The 17,492-nt window shown below is 36.7% G+C and overlaps 4 protein-coding genes across 4 annotated transcripts; 3 read left to right on the plus strand and 1 right to left on the minus strand.

Moving 5' to 3' along the window:
• Window positions 1-455: 455 nt before the first annotated feature.
• Window positions 456-2,404, minus strand: LOC123475365. The gene is given in 7 exon segments (XM_045177968.1): window positions 456-701; window positions 812-1,227; window positions 1,294-1,407; window positions 1,542-1,757; window positions 1,760-1,960; window positions 2,002-2,068; window positions 2,126-2,404. Coding segments are annotated over 7 exon segments (1,539 nt in total).
• A 6,314-nt stretch (window positions 2,405-8,718) lies between these two features.
• Window positions 8,719-9,780, plus strand: LOC116923327. Its single transcript, XM_032929783.2, has one exon. The coding sequence runs from the start codon at window positions 8,719-8,721 to the stop codon at window positions 9,778-9,780; it is 1,062 nt and encodes a 353-aa protein (XP_032785674.2).
• A 570-nt stretch (window positions 9,781-10,350) lies between these two features.
• Window positions 10,351-12,119, plus strand: LOC123475366. Its single transcript, XM_045177969.1, has 2 exons — window positions 10,351-10,584; window positions 10,626-12,119. The coding sequence occupies exons 1-2, from the start codon at window positions 10,351-10,353 to the stop codon at window positions 12,117-12,119; spliced, it is 1,728 nt and encodes a 575-aa protein (XP_045033904.1).
• Window positions 12,120-12,207: 88 nt separating this feature from the next.
• On the plus strand, window positions 12,208-12,798 carry LOC123475367. The gene has a single exon (XM_045177970.1). It carries the CDS (start codon window positions 12,208-12,210, stop codon window positions 12,796-12,798), a length of 591 nt encoding a protein of 196 aa, XP_045033905.1.
• The last annotated feature ends 4,694 nt before the right edge of the window (window positions 12,799-17,492 follow it).

Raw genomic sequence — 17,492 nt, forward strand, 5'->3', positions numbered from 1 at the left:
GAACGACTCTGTTTGTCGGAAATGTGGGTTCATCACGAAACCTCGCATTTCGGGAGTGGTCACAGACGCTGATGCCTGTCGCAACTCGAGACGAGCAACCAATCAAGAGATGTTTTATTAATTGATTGATTATGACGTGTAAGCAACCAATCAATTGATTGTTTATTTATTGTGTGATATGCGCATCAGTTGCAGGTGTTCATCGAGGTCAGCTAAAAGCGTCGATGACTTCATCTCCGGATTGACAAACAACGCTTCAAGGAAGTAAACAGGAAATATGTTGCAATTGTAGACGTTAACATAAGGGAAAGGTGGATATCATAAGTAAAAAAGGGAGTAACATAAGATAATAAAATGTGGGCATGTTGAGTAAATATATTTGTAGGCCTTCGTTACAGTAATGAACACTAGAAATCTTTGTTTTTAATTAAAATTGTGAAAGGACTAAGACGGGCTTAACCCAAAAACAACACACGTTTCACTTCACGAGGAATCCGGGTTCGTTGAATAGTAGCCTTTGATTTCAGCGACGGGGAGTAGTTCTTGTCAGGATAAACATTTTCATTATTGCATTTCGATTTTCTTTTATTCTTCGTCGCCTTCGCCGTAGCTGAATCCAATAAAGGCGACTTGGACGGTGGGTGCACTGATTCTGATTGGGTACGTAGAGTTGTCGTTGCTGTAGTCTTTGCAGTACAAACCTGCTCACGACAATAAAATAAGGGAAAGTTATCATATAGATGAACATATTTAAATATTAATACAATAATCCATGCGGTAACTCAAAATTTAATTATCAAGTAAATCTTACTTTTTTGTTATTTTCTTTTTGGACTTTGCTCAATTTTTTGTTTTCCCTTAAAATACGATTGTGTTCTTTCAACACTTTTGCGTTGTGTGCCTCTTTTAACTTAGCAATTTCTGGAGAATTTGTCAGTACACGAGAAGAACCCCTGTTCGTGTTTCTGGGTACTCTTGGTCCTGTTTGGGCAACTCTAAGATGAGGTAACACTTCTTCTGGCGTAAAGCTTTTACGATGCAGCTCGTTTGAAGGCATTTCAGTGAGTGTTAATGGCAAAACAGCAGATCTAAGCAGAGTACTAGAAGATGTCGAAATTGTAGTTAATTGCAACTTCCCACTATTTATTGTTAAAAGGTAGTGTGACATTCCATCTTCTTGACTTGACGGGAGAACATTATCAGCTTGGACGTCAATACACACCCCAGCTGCAATGTAATTGTATTTAAAGTGTTAATTAATGCAGTTTAACAATCAATGTTATATAAAAATACCTTGCTGATTTAGCTGACGATTAACTATATCACCTAAAACATCTTGTTGAGAATCTCTTTGTGACACAAGAGCTGACAGTGAATTCATTCCTTCAGTTTCATTCGGTGGTGCTACTAAGTAGATAAACGATTATCAAACACAATCATTAAATATAATTTCTCATTTACTATACCATTAGGCAAATCAGTCACAGACGATGGTGCAAACATGTGCTCTGGGATTGCATGTCGGTTGAATGGATAAATACCGCAGGCAGTAAATGCGGATTTGATGTTTTTGGAATTAAATCTCCTCTCGTATGGTACTTTTGTTAACTGAGGCACATCATAAATGGAAATTCTCTCCCCTGGATGATTTCGCATCCAGTGACGGTGTTCTTGTGACATATCCAATTTCATCGGACCAAATAAACACTTGTCGAGGGGCTGAGTCACATGAGATGTGTGAGGTGGAAACGTGAACTTTTCTTGCAAAACTCAACTACGGGATAGCTAATGTGGCTAGTGTGATTGTTAAGTATAAGAAGGATTGGCTTCTCAGGAGAACAGTTAGTATGTTTCAATAGATGCTGCAACGAAATCAAGAAGAGCTCAGACGTCATCCAACCGGAAGGACATGCTAAAGGGAGGAAACCATCAGGCAAATTATCATTTTGGTGAGGTTCACCTTAACTCTTGGGAAAATGAAGGTGCCTGGAAAGGCTTTACCAGCAGCGTTTACAAATGCTAACATGGTAACATTAATCCCTTGCTCCCCACCAACAGAGCTACTCACCTGAAAAATAGATAAAAATGTAATTTCAGTTCAACAATTAAATTACCAGAAAATTACAGCTTTAACTCCTTTCTCGGCAACAATATTTTGAGGGTCCACCACTGTTGGATTATTTGTTTCGTCAGGGTTAAAGATTTCTTCATCTGTAAGCTTGTGCTTTTCATACAAGTCATACAAGTCATCAAAATATTTGTCGATGATGACGTGGTTGACGGCTGCAGCTCGAGCTTGGCTCGTCGTTTCAGGTTTCCTAATGGACAGCCTTGAATTTCGTCTTAAGAATGAGGAAAACCAATCTTTTCCAGCTTCTTCGTTCACTTCCCAACGAGATGGCATTTTAATGTTGTTTGACTTTGCAAAGGAATAAGCCAGTTTTCTGGTATCACTTGGTGTCAGTCCGTGGTTTAATTTTTGTGCCATAATCAGGTAATTGGTTAGTTCACATTCTTCTTGTTCATTAAAAACTTGACGGTTGTGACATGTTTTCTTGAAAGAGTGAGTGACATCACTTACACTGTTTGATTTAAGCAGCCGATGAATAGTGGATTTGGATAGTCCTAGTACTGCTGATTGATTGAAATTATTACTAAAAACTTAGATTATTTGAACTTTGATATTTATCGATACGAATATTTAACACATTGATTATTTATAAGTAATGAATCGAATATTAGAAGCCAGCTATCGATTGAAAATTTCTCGTTTTTGAAAAACAAATTTGTTTATTAAGATTTCTAAAGGTAAAATGTGTTTTTCGTGCGTGATATGTACATGGTTGCAAAGAAAATGGAATTTCGCACCAAATCGATATACCAGTTTTGTTATTTTTCCGTCAGTTTATGCACAAATACTAACATTAAGAAGAGTATCCCAAGCAACCCCGTGTAAAAAGTGATTTTTATAAACGAAGTCACTTCATTCTTAACATTCCGGCTTATGCATTTTTAAAGATAAATTAAATTTAAAAAGGATTAAGAAAGGTTAAATAAATGCCTTTAATGTTCATTTAAACATTTTCTTAATTCTGTATATTTAAAAAGATATAGGAAGTTACACTCGGTGTTAATTTTTTTGTCCCATCCAATCCCGCTCTCCCCTACTTGAATTCAATGAGAATACACTGTGAAACTATGAGTTTTTACTTCTATATATAAACAGGATAAAATATACTTGTATTCAATATGAATACACTGTGAAACTATGAGTTTTTACTTCTATATGTAAACAGGATCAAATATACTTGTATTCAATATGAATACACTGTGATACCATGAGTTTTTACTTCTATATGTAAACAGAATCAAATATACTTGTACTTGATGTGAATACACTGTGATATCATGAGTTTATACTTCTACATGTAAACAGAATCAAATATACTTGTATTCAATGTGAATACACTGTGATACCATGAGTTTATACTTCTATATGTAAACAGCCTCAAATATTCTTGAATTCAATGTGAATACACTGTGATACCATGAGTTTTTAGTTCTATATGAAAACAGGATCAAATATACTTGTATTTAATGTAAATACACAGTGATACCATGAGTTTATACTTCTACATGTAAACAGAATCAAATATACCTGTATTCAATGTGAATACACTGTGATACCATGAGTTTTTACTTCTATATGAAAATATGATCAAATATATTTGTATTCAATGTTAATACACTGTGATACCATGAGCTTATACTTCTATATGTAAAAAGCCTCAAATATTCTTGAATTCAATGTGAATACACTGTGATACCATGAGTTTTACTTCGATATATAAACAGGATCAAATATACTTGAATTCGATGTGAATACACTGTGACACCATGAGTTTATACTTCTACATGTAAACAGAATCAAATATACTTGTATTCAATGTGAATAAACTGTGATACTATGAGTTTTTACTTCTATATGTTAACAGGATCAAATATACTTGAATTCAATATGAATACACTGTGATACCATGATTTCATACTTCTATATGTAAACAGAATCAAATATACTTGTATTCAATGGGAATGCACTGTGATACCATGAGTTTTTACTTCTATATGTAAAGAGGATCAAATATACTTGTATTCAATGTGAATACACTGTGATATTATGAGTTTATACTTCTACATGTAAACAAAATCAAATATACTTGTATTTAATGTGAATATTCTGTGATATTATGAGTTTATACTTCTACATGTAAACAGAACAAATATACTGGTATTCAATGTGAATACACTGTAATACCATGAGTTTTTACTTCTATATGTAAAGAGGATCAAATATACTTGTATTCAATTTAAATTCACAGTGATACCATGAGTTTATACTTCTACATGTAAACAGAATCAAATATACTTGTATTCAATATGAATACACTGTGATACCAAGAGTTTTTACATCTTTATGTAAACAGGATCAAATATACTTGATTTCAACGTGAATACACTGTGATATCATGAGTTTTTACTTCTATATGTAAACAGAATCGAATATACTTGTATTCAATGTGAATACACTGGGATACCATGAGTGTTTACTTCTATATGAAAACAGGAACAATTATACTGGAATTAAATGTGAATACACTGTGATACTATGAGTATTTACTTCTATATGTAAACAAGATCAAATATACTTGTATTCAATGTTAATACACGAGTTTATTTTTCTACATGTAAACAGAATCAAACATACTTGTATTCAATGTGAATACACTGAGTTTATACTTCTACATGTAAACAGAATCAAATAAACTTGTATTAAATGTGAATACACTGTGATACCATGAGTTTTTACTTCTATATGTAAACAGAATCAAATATACTTGTATTCAATGTGAATAAACTGTGATACTATGAGTTTTTACTTCTATATGTTAACAGGATCAAATATACTTGAATTCAATATGAATACACTGTGATACCATGATTTCATACTTCTATATGTAAATAGGATCAATTATACTTGTATTCAATGTTAATGCACTGTGATACCACGAGTTTATACTTTTACATGTAAACAGAATCAAATATACTTGTATTCAATGGGAATGCACTGTGATACCATGAGTTTTTACTTCTATATGTAAAGAGGATCAAATATACTTGTATTCAATGTGAATACACTGTGATATTATGAGTTTATACTTCTACATGTAAACAAAATCAAATATACTTGTATTTAATGTGAATATTCTGTGATATTATGAGTTTATACTTCTACATGTAAACAGAACAAATATACTGGTATTCAATGTGAATACACTGTGATACCATGAGTTTTTACTTCTATATGTAAAGAGGATCAAATATACTTGTATTCAATGTAAATTCACAGTGATACCATGAGTTTATACTTCTACATGTAAACAGAATCAAACATACTTGTATTCAATATGAATACACTGTGATACCAAGAGTTTTTACATCTTTATTTAAACAGGATCAAATATACTTGATTTCAACGTGAATACACTGTGATACCATGAGTTTTTACTTCTATATGTAAACAGAATCGAATATACTTGTATTCAATGTGAATACACTGGGATACCATGAGTGTTTACTTCTATATGTAAACAGGAACAATTATACTGGAATTAAATGTGAATACACTGTGATACTATGAGTATTTACTTCTATTTGTAAACAAGATCAAATATACTTGTATTCAATGTTAATACACGAGTTTATTTTTCTACATGTAAACAGAATCAAACATACTTGTATTCAATGTGAATACACGAGTTTATACTTCTACATGTAAACAGAATCAAATAAACATGTATTCAATGTGAATACACTGTGATAACATGAGTTTTTTCTTCTATATGTAAACAGCTTCAAATATACTTGAATTCAATGTGAATACACTGTGATACCATGAGTGTTTACTTCTATATGTAAACAAGATCAAATATACTGGAATTCAATGTGAATACACTGTGATACTATGAGTTTTTACTTCTATATAATAACAGGATCAAATATACTTGAATTCAATATGAATACACTGTGATACCATGATTTCATACTTCTATATGTAAATAGGATCAATTATACTAGTATTCAATGTTAATACACTGTGATACCATGAGTTTATACTTTTACATGTAAACAGAATCAAATATACTTGTATTCAATGGGAATGCACTGTGATACCATGAGTTTTGACTTCTATATGAAAACATGATCAAATATACTTGTATTCAATGTGAATAAACTGTGATACCATGAGATTATACTTCTATATGTAAACAGCTTCAAATATTCTTGAATTTAATGTGAATACACTGTGATACCATGAGTTTTACTTCTATATGTAAAGAGTATCACATATACTTGTATTCAATTTGAATACACTGTGATTCCATGAGTTTTTACAACTATGTGTAAAAAGGATCAAATATACTTGAATTCAAAGTGAATACACTGTGATACCATGAGTTTTTACTTCTATATGTAAACAGATTCAAATGTACTTGTATTCAATGTAAATATACTGTGATACTATGATTTTTACTTCTATATGTAAACAGGATCAAATATACTTGTATTTAATGTGAATACACTGTGATACCATGAGTTTATACATCTAAATTTAAACAGAATCAAATATACTTGTATTCAATGTGAATACACTGTGATACAATGAGTTTTTACTTCTATATGTAAACAGAATCAAATGTACTTGTATTCAATGTGAATACACTGTGATACCATGAATTTTTACTTCTATATGTAAACAGGATCAAACATACTTGTATTCAATGTGAATACACTGGGATATTATAAGTTTATACTTCTAAATGTAAACAGAATTAAATATACTTGTATTCAATGTGAATACACGAGTTTATACTTCTACATGTAAACAGAATCAAATATACTCATATTCAATGTAAATAAACTGTGATACCATGAGGTTTTACTTCTATATGTAAACAGCTTCAAATATACTTGAATTCAATGTGAATACACTGGGATACCATGAGTCTTTACTTCTATATGTAAACAGGATCAATTATACTGGAATTCAATGTGAATACACTGTGATACTATGAGTTTTTACTTCTATATGTAAACAGGATCAAATATACTTGTATTTAATGTTAATACACGAGTTTATACTTCTACATGTAAACAGAATCGAACATACTTGTATTCCATGTGAATACACTGTGATACCATGAAATTTTACTTCTATATGTAAACAGCTTCAAATATACTTGTATTCAATATTAATACACTGTGATACCATGAGTTTTTACTTCTATATGTAAACAGGATCAAATATACTTGTACTCAATGTAAATACACTGTGATTCCATGAGTTTATACTTCTACATGTTAACAGAATCAAATATACTTGTATTCAATGTGAATATACTGTGATACCATGAATTTTTACTTCTACATGTAAACAGTATCAAATATACTTGTATTTAATGTGAATACACAAGTTTATACTTCGACATGTAAACAGAATCAAATAAACTTGTATTCAATATGAATACACTGTGATACCATGAGTGTTTATTTCTATATGTAAACAGGATCAAATATACTGGAATTCAATGTGAATACACTGTGATACTATGAGTTTTAATTCTATATGTAAACAGGATCAAATATACTTGTATTCAATGTGAATACACTGTGATACTATGTGTTTTTACTTCTACATATAAACAGAATCAAATATACTTGTATTTAATGTGAATACACTGTGATACCATGAATTTTTACTTCTATATGTAAACAGGATCAAATATATTTGTATTCAATGTGAATACACTGCAATTTATAAGTTTATACTTCTACATGTAAACAGAATCAAATATACTTGTATTCAATGTGAATACACGAGTTTATACTTTTTCCTGATGGGAGATATTATCCGGCAACGTTTTTCTTTTTTGTTCGCGGGAGGGGAAAAGAGCAGACGATTTTTGGTCATGCCTCATGTCTTGTCCTTTTTTTGCAGGGAAGTAGAATTTTTGATGTGCCATTGAATAAAGTATCAAAGCTGAATTAAGTGCAATTTCATTGAACAGGTAACATAAGTTTCACATTATAGAGTTATGACAAGAAGAGAGAACGTAATTTCAAAGGGTTGTCTTGCGAAAGGCAACATTTTGGTGCCGAAACCCGGGAACGTGGCAAATGAGGTTGTGAAAAAAAAAAAAAGAATAACTTATGTTAAAAGAAATGTGAAATGGCCTCAAGGCACTAATTATAAATGTTTGACTAGATAATATCTGGATTATTTCAATACGAAGCCCAAAGGACTAGATAGTACCTGAGTTGATCCAATACGAAACCCCAAGGCAGCCTCAAGGCTGAACGTGGCTCTTAAGAGCATTAAGGAAAAAAAAAAAAAATTACGAGTTTAAGTGGCCTAAAGGCATAAATTTTCTTTACAGATATTGAGTGACAACAATCAAAAAACGATAAACACCAAAAATGTCAGATAGTGAACATGACGAATCAAGCTTATCCCCAGAGTTGGCGAAATCCTTACGTAAACTGTGTCGGTCAAAGTTTACGAAGCTTTGCACGGCAATCGAAGCAGGAATTGCAGCCTCAAAAAACATCGCAGTGCTGGAGGAACAGAAAGAAACTTTAACCGAACTATAAGAAGAATGCATGCGGCTACACAGCAAATATTTTGCAGCAATAATTGCTGGACCAGACGGCCCAGACAAGGAGCAAGCAAAAAACTGGGCCACGGTCCTTCATGACAGTTATAAAAAAATCTTTGGAGAAATTGATTCCTACGTGAAAATAAAGATTGCTGAAACTACGCTGGCCGTTCAACAACTGTTGGAGATACAAGCTGCTAACACCACACAGCAATTGCTAAACGCTCAGAAAGTGCTCTCCGAGGCTCAAACGGCCACAGCTGCTCAAAAACAAAAAGAAGCGCTTAAGCGACGATACGAGATGGAAGATGAAGAAATAGCGAAGAAAAGATTGGCTGAAGACGAAGCAAGAGCTGCTGAAAGAGATAGATTGGATCAAAAGCCCCGCGAAAAAAATACGCCCCGTACTTCAACGCCAAATAAAGATTTGGGTAAAAAGACCACTGACCAGACAGACCTGTCATTCATCGAAAACGAAATTTCAACTTGTAGAAAGTACAACAACACAGGACGTCAAGACGCGTCAGCAATTCCAAATGCAGTTGATGCATGGATCTTCCTGCCGTTCCAACCTGTAACACCACTATCTGGAGGAGCCGACGCTATGGTTACGATGGCCATGTTGGCCAAAATGAAACCGTTTGGAGGAGAACCACGAGACTGGCCAGTCTTCATACAAACGGTGAAAAGCATGGTTCACGACGTTTTCCCAGCAGACATACAACGATTGACGATGCTGTCAACGATGCTTTCTCCACACCTTAAAGAAGGAATGAGTCAAATCGTTGTAACGCCTCAAGCGTACCGTGCAGCGCTAATAGAACTGCATAAAAAGTATGGCCACCCCCACTTAGTGGTACGCTCCTACATCCAACATCTTATGGCAATCCAACTATGCCGAGGTGGAAAGGAGCTAGAAACCTTCTCGTCGCAGCTGCATGGAGCAGTCGCCACTCTGGACGCCGCCGGTTACGGACATGAACTGGAATCCAGCGTCGCACTCGAAGGCTTAGTAACAAAACTACCAGATAGTTTGCTGTCAAGATGGGGAAGACAAGTTACATGATTATTCCCAAGAAATCCGACATTGCGAGACTTGGATGCATGGCTTGAGTTGGAGCTCATGGGAATGAAGAACGTCCAGAGCGCAATGCCTACTGCCCCGGAAGCTCCAGCTATAAACACTCCATCCCAATATTCAAACAGATATCAACAAGAAAGCGCGACGTATTGGAATCGGCAAGGGAACCAGACATCCCACCGTTCGACTACCCAGCAGAATCATGCGGCCCTTTTGCCAACGGTTAACGCAATTAACGCGGATCAATCTTACACAAGCAAATGTAAGGTGTGCAACGAAGAACCGGGCCATGCATTGGAACGATGTACGCGATTTATAGAAATGACAGTCGACCAACGAGCCCGAATAGTGTGGGACCTAGAGAATTGCTTCCGGTGCCTGGGTCACAACCACCTATGCCGTGATTGTAAAAAGGAAAATTTGCGCTTTACGGTGCCAAATTGCAACAGTTCCGCACATCTCACCATGATCCATGACGCAGCTCGCATTTCAACGCAAAGCAACCTGGCGAACATGGGAGGACGTAGTAGACGTCCACAAAAACGATGACGCCAGATGATTGCCGTAACGCCGCCGATGGAAGGAACCGGAGCCCGTCAGGTGGCCGTCTCACCGTTTGTCCGCCTTTTAGTGCACAACGGAAATTACTTCGCTACAACAACCGCCTTACTCGATCCAGGATGTGAAACGTCACTCATCTCCAAGGATCTGGCCGACATTCTGAAACTCAACGGACACCGAACGAACATGAAATTGGCGACCTTCCATGGAAGAGACCCAAAACTAACGGTGATTAAAACGCGATGCCAAATTTCCCCCACGACCAACAGAAACAGGAAAATGGATGTCGAACCTCTTCTTGTAGTCCCAGACTTAAGAGTAAACAGAAGGTGCATCAAATGGAGTCAACATATCAGCACCAATGGGCTCATCTGCAGTATCTCGACCTAAAGGATTTTAATTGGAGAGAAGTAGGAATATTTATTGGAGCGAATGTCCCCGACGCTCTAAAACAACTAGAAACCCGCACTCCAGTACAAAGTGGCCCTCATGGTATAAAAACGCCTTTTGGTTGGACGGTTCAGGGAAACGTGCCTAAAGAAATTTGCGAGTCCACTACGGCTACATGTAACAGCATACAAGAAGAGGAAAATGACGACGTGCTGCAGCAGTTCTGGACGCACGAATTGTGTGGGTCAATGGAGGACCGCAAAAGAATAACAGCGATGCAAGATGAAGCAGCACTAGCCACACTAGATTCGACGATTAAATTGATTGGGACAAACGCACAACCGAGATACGAAATTGGACTACCCTTCGTCACACCACAAGTTGTTTTACCAAACATCAGATCCAGTGCACTCCAACGACTCTACGCCGTAGAAAGCCGCTTCAGAGTGGACCCTCTCTACGCAAATCGTTACACCAAAGCTATCGAAGCGTATATGGACCTTGGGTTCGCAAGACGCCTCAGAATGGATGAGCTGATGGGCCCGCCAGGAAAAGTATGGTACGTCCCTCACGGATTAGTGGAGAATATTCTAAAACCGGATAAACCGCGCTTGGTTTTCGACGCAGCTAGCAAATTTAAGAACGTTTGTTTAAACGACGCGCTTCACAACGGTCCATTGCTCATGACGGACATACTGGATGTCCTATTTCACTTCAGAGAAAATCCGTACGCAGTCAGCATGGACATCAACAAAATGTTTTTACAAGTGCGCATCCGGCCGGAAGACCAACCAGTCTTCAGATTCTTCTGGCGACGACCTGGTGATCCTGGGCCACCGATCGCGTATCAGATGATGGTGCTTATATTCGGAGCCAGCTCATCACCGACTTCCGCCACCTGCGTATTGCGCCATATAGTGAAGGACAATCCGGATTACGCTGACGTCACCACAAAAATTCTCGATAATTTTTATGTTGACAATTATTCAGACTCACTTAACAGCAAGGAGGAAGGAATAACAACTTGCAGAAGGTTACGTGAGTTGTTGGTCCTGGGAGGCTTTGTCCTTGGTCAACTGGCGACCTCGTCCAGAAAAATTCTACAATCACTCCCACCTTCAGAAAGAGCCAATCCGGACCTTAACGTGGATTTAGATGGTTTGCCGATCCACCGGACGATGGGGCTGCAGTGGACCGGGGAATCAGATTCTTTCTTCTTCAACCTTATCATCCCCAAAGCAACTACAAAAAGAGGAGTATTATCTGCAGTGTCCAGCATCTTCGATCCCATGGGATTTCTCGCAAGTGTAACCATCACCGGCCGAGTGTTGTTACAAGACACAAGACATGTGGAGAGTAGGGCGAGATCCTGATCCCAACGGGAGATAGCCGAAGAAACTAGGTTGGGACTGCCCATTGCCGCTTGTCTTGCAGCAACGATGGGACAATATTGCAAAAGAAATGGAGACTCTACGTCAACTTCGGATCCCGCGTAGCTTACGATTTTCCTCGTTCCCCGCAAGTGAGACAGAAATCCAACTCCACACCTTCTGTGATGCTTCAACGATCGCCTATGGAGCCTGCACTTACCTGCGATGTGAATACCGAGGTGCCGTAACGGTTCGTCTAGTGGCCGCCAAGTCAAGAGTCGCCCCAGTACAACAGGAAACAGTTACTAGACTGGAACTAATGGCCGCATTACTAGGAGTGTGGATCGCCAAACGGTACGTCTTCCTTCAGCGAAAGAGAACACCGAACCTCCAGGATTGGCTATGGACGGACTCAGACAACGTGCTGTACTGGTTACGATCCGAGGCCACTCTCTACGCTCCCTTCATAAGTACTAAGAAGGAACAAATCCTGGCCGCCTCATCCGCTACAAGGTGGCGCCACGTTCCTAGTGAGCTAAACCCAGCCGATGACTACAGTCGGGGAATCAACGCAGGAGAGTTATCAGCATATCACAGGAGCTTGGCGGGACCCGCATTTTTGTGTAAAGAGGAGAAGGATTGGCCCCAAAGACGAGGAGGAGCCGTAAAAGAAGTTTGTTAGAGATTATCCGACCAGTTGCTGTGTGTGAGGAAATCGATAAAGCGATCCTCGTCAAAGAAATGCTTACGGGACCGGCAGTGAATACGATCACAGCCGAAGAAACGGGAGAGCTCAAACCAAACTCAATCAATGAACTCATCAATTCTGCAACCTCATTGACGATGCTTAAGCGCGTTGTGGCCGAAGAAATCAACCCTGGCAAACAGTTGACAGCCGGGGATTTACGAGCGGGTTTAGAACAATGCGTTAAAATAGTTCAAAGTGCATCATTCGCCAGTGAAGTGAAACATTTGTCGAAGGACCGACCAGTGCCGCGCGAGTCGAAGCTACGCAAACTTTCCCCCTTTTTAGATCCTAAAGGTTTGTTGCGGGTGAGGGGTCGGTTGAACCATGCCTTCATAACTGAGGACGCCAAGCACCCCCTTATTTTGCCCCACAATCATAAACTAACGAAACTGGTCGTATCCGATGCGCACGAAGCCCACTTTCACGCGCAAACCGAACGGACGCTGTACGAGTTGAGAGCATCGTTCTGGGTCATCGAAGGTAGAAGAACGGTGCGTGGGGTAGTCGGTCCTTGCCCCCCCTCCCCCCCTTTTTTCTCCCTCTTCCTCCCCCCTTTCTTTATTTTTTTTTTTTTTTTTTTTTTTTTTTTTTTTTTTTTGGGGGGGAGAAAAAAAAATTTTTTTTTTTTTTTTTTTTCAAAAAAACAAAAAAAATAAAATTTTTTTTTTTTTTTTTTGGGGGGGGGGGGCTACCTTTCTTTTTTTAACCAAAAAAAAGGGGGGGGGAAAAGAAAAAAACCCCCCCCCCGGGGGGAAAAGGGGTAAAGGAAGGGGTGGGGGGCCCCGAAGAGGGAAAGGTGGAGATATGGCGGACCGCGGGGTAAATTGGTACTTCTCTCCCCCGTCGGCAACGCATTTTGGAGGATCGTGGGAGAGCATACTGAAGTCTGCAAAGGCCGCGTTAAAAGTAGTTTTGGGTTGTACCACGGTAAAGGAAGAGGTGCTGCGAACCATAATGGCCGAAGTAGTGGCCATTCTTAATGCCCGTCCTTTGACTCATCTAAGCGTAGATCCCGAGGACAAAAGTCCCCTAACGCCAAACCAATTTCTTTTAGGCCACGCACACCCACACATCCCGCCCGACCTGTTCGACGAAACGGGAGTGTTCTCGCACCGACGATGGCGACAGGCGCAGGAGTTGATCGAGAGGTTCTGGCGCCAGTGGATGATAGAGTATGTACCTGCCTTGACGGAGAGAAACAAGTGGACACGCAAGAACAGAAACGTTCAAGTAGGAGATTTAGTCTTGATCGTGGACCAGAACGCGCCGCGGGCGACATGGCTGACCGGAACGGTTAGTCGCCTTCTCACCGCCAAGACGACATTGCCGAAAAAGGAGCAGGTGGTACGGACCGTGTGGGTGAAGACGGCTACAGGCGAGTACCGACGGCCTGTCGTCAAGTTATACCTGTTGTGACGTGCGGAGGACTCCTCTTGCTGAGGTGGGAGTATGTTCCTGATGGAAGATATTATCCGGCAACGTTTTTCTTTTTGGTTCGCGGGAGGGGAAAAGAGAAGACGATTTTTGGTCATGCCTCATGTCGGGTCCTTTTTTGGCAAGGAAGTAGAATTTTTGATGTGCAATTGAATAAAGTATCAAAGCTGAATTAAGTGCAATTTCATTGAACAGGTAACATAAGTTTCACATTATAGAGTTATGACAAAAAGAAAGAACGTAATTTCAAAGGGTTGTCTTGCGAAAGGCAACAATACTTCTACATGTAAACAGAATCAAATATACTTATATTCAATGTAAATAAACTGTAATACCATGAGTTTTTACTTCTATATGTAAACTGCTTCAAATATACTTGAATTCAATGTGAATACACTGGGATACCATGAGTGTTTACTTCTATATGTAAACAGGATCAATTATACTGGAATTCAATGTGAATACACTGTGATACTATGAGTTTTTACTTCTATATGTAAACAGGATCAAATATACTTGTATTTAATGTTAATACACGAGTTTATACTTCTACATGTAAACAGAATCAAACATACTTGTATTCAATGTGAATACACTGTGATACCATGAAATTTTACTTCTATATGTAAACAGCTTCAAATATACTTGTATTCAATATGAATACACTGTTATTCCATGAGTTTATACTTCTACATGTTAACATAATCAAATATACTTGTATTCAATGTGAATACACCGTGATACCATGAGTTTATACTTCTGCATGTAAACAGAATAAAATATACTTGTATTCAATGTGAATACACTGTGATACCATGAGTTTATACTTCTAAATGTAAACAAAATCAACTATACATGTATTCAATGTGAATATACTGCGATACCATGAATTTTTACTTCTACATGTAAACAGATTCAAATATACTTGTATTCAATGTGAATACACGAGTTTATACTTCTACATGTAAACAGAATCAAATAAACTTGTATTCAATGTGAATGCACTGTGATACCATGATTTTTTTCTTCTATATGTAAACAGCTTCAAATATACTTGTATTCAATGTGAATACACTGTTATACCATGAGTTTTTACTTCTAGATGTAAACAGCATCAAATATACTTGTATTAAATGTGAATATACTGTTATACCATGAGTTTTTAATTCTATATGTAAACACCATCAAATATACTTGTATTCAATGTGAATACACTGTGATACCATGAGTTTTTACTTCTATGTGTAAAGAGGATCAAATATACTTGTATTCAATGTGAATACACTGTTATACCATGAGTTTTTACTTCTATATGTAAACACCATCAAATATACTTGTATTCAATGTGAATACACTGTGATATTATGTGTTTTTACTTCTACATTTAAACAGCTTCAAATATACTTGTATTCAATGTGGATACACTAGTATATTATGAGTTTATACTTGTACATGTAAACAGAATCAAATATACTTGTATTTAATGTGAATATACTGTGATATTATGAGTTTTTACTTCTAATTGTAAACAGAACTAATATACTTGTATTCAATGTGAATTGAATACACTGTGATACCATGAGTTTTTACTTCTATATGTAAACAGGATCAAATATACTTGTACTCAATGTGAATATACTGTGATATCATCAGTTTATACTTCTACATGTAAACAGAATCAAATATACTTGTATTCATTATGAATACACTGTGATACCATGAGTTGATACTTCTGCATGTAAACAGAATCAAATATACTTGTATTCAATTTGGATACACTGTGATACTATGAGTTTTTACTTCTACATGTAAACAGGATCAAATATACTTGAAGTCAATGTGAATACACTGTGTATGTAAAGAGAGTCAAATATACTTGTATTCAATGTGAATACACTGTGATACCATGAATTTCTACTTTTACTTGTAAACAGAATCAAATATACTTGTATTCAATTTGAATACACTGTTATATTATGAGTTTATACTTCTACATTTAAACAGAATCAAAAATAGTTGTATTCAATGTGAATACACTGTGATATTATGAATTTATACTTCTACATGTAAACAGAATCAAATATACTTGTATTCAATGTCAATACACTGTTATATTATGAGTTTATACTTTTACATGTAAACAGAATCAAATGTACTTGTATTTAATGTGAATACACTGTGATACCATGAGTTTATACTTCTACATGTAAACAGAATCAAATATACTTGTATTCTATGTGAATACATTGTGATATTTTGAGTATATACAGTCGCGGCTGTAAGTTTCTTTACATGTAGCTCAAAAACCCGCTCTTTTACTGTGTATTGGCGGATGGTATATGCCTATGGCAGGGGTTGAGATACCTTATTTGTTCCATTGTTTTGTTTCTTTACCCTAGCCTTCCACTCATATTTACTTAATTTTTCTGCTTAACATCAAATACTATTTTATCACGAAATGGCATACGATAAGCAACCCTATTTAACGTGTTAACAATAACGACTTAGTATTAAGCTACACTCTGACTTACTTGGGCATGGAAATTAACATTAAGTCCCATCGTTTGACTGAATCAGAAAACGTCTTCTTTATTCATTTTCTAGATTGTGAGATAATAGGGCTGCGTAATCGTATGACATATCGTGGTAAAATAGTAATTTTCTTTAAAAGATGAGTTAAGTATAAATATGGGCGGAGGGGTAGGGCGTAAATAAACAAAAAAATAGAAACAATAAGGTATCTCAACCTCTGCCATAGGCACATACCATCCGCCAATACACAGTAAAATAGCGGGTTTTTTAGCTTCACGCAGAGAAACTTACAGCCGCGACTGAACTTCTACATGTAAACAGAATCAAATATACTTGTATTCAATGTGAGTTCAATTTGATATTATGAGTTTATACTTCTACATGTAAACAGGATCAAATATACTTGTATTCAATGTGAATTCACTGTGATACCATGAGTTTTTACTTCTATATGTAAATAGGATCAAATATACTTGTATTCAACTCGAATACAGTGTGATACCCTGAGTTTTTACTTCTTTATGTAAATAGGATCAAATATACTTGTATTCAACTCAAATACACTGTGATACCATGAGTTTTTACTTCTATATGTAAACAGGATCAAATATACTTGTATTCAATGTCAATACACTGTTATATTATGAGTTTAGACTTCTTCA

The sequence above is a fragment of the Daphnia magna genome, linkage group LG8 (genome assembly GCF_020631705.1).
Source record: "Daphnia magna isolate NIES linkage group LG8, ASM2063170v1.1, whole genome shotgun sequence".
Classification (NCBI taxonomy): domain Eukaryota; kingdom Metazoa; phylum Arthropoda; class Branchiopoda; order Diplostraca; family Daphniidae; genus Daphnia; species Daphnia magna.

Excerpts from the sequence above, each read along its gene's own strand:
- LOC123475366 (XM_045177969.1), top strand. The coding sequence starts at position 10,351 with ATGATTGCCGTAACGCCGCCGATGGAAGGAACCGGAGCCCGTCAGGTG. Across the intron at positions 10,585-10,625 it reads GAAGAGACCCAAAACTAACG|AAACAGGAAAATGGATGTCG; the intron begins GTGATTAAAACG and ends CACGACCAACAG.
- LOC123475367 (XM_045177970.1), top strand. The coding sequence starts at position 12,208 with ATGGAGACTCTACGTCAACTTCGGATCCCGCGTAGCTTACGATTTTCC.
- LOC116923327 (XM_032929783.2), top strand. The coding sequence starts at position 8,719 with ATGCGGCTACACAGCAAATATTTTGCAGCAATAATTGCTGGACCAGAC.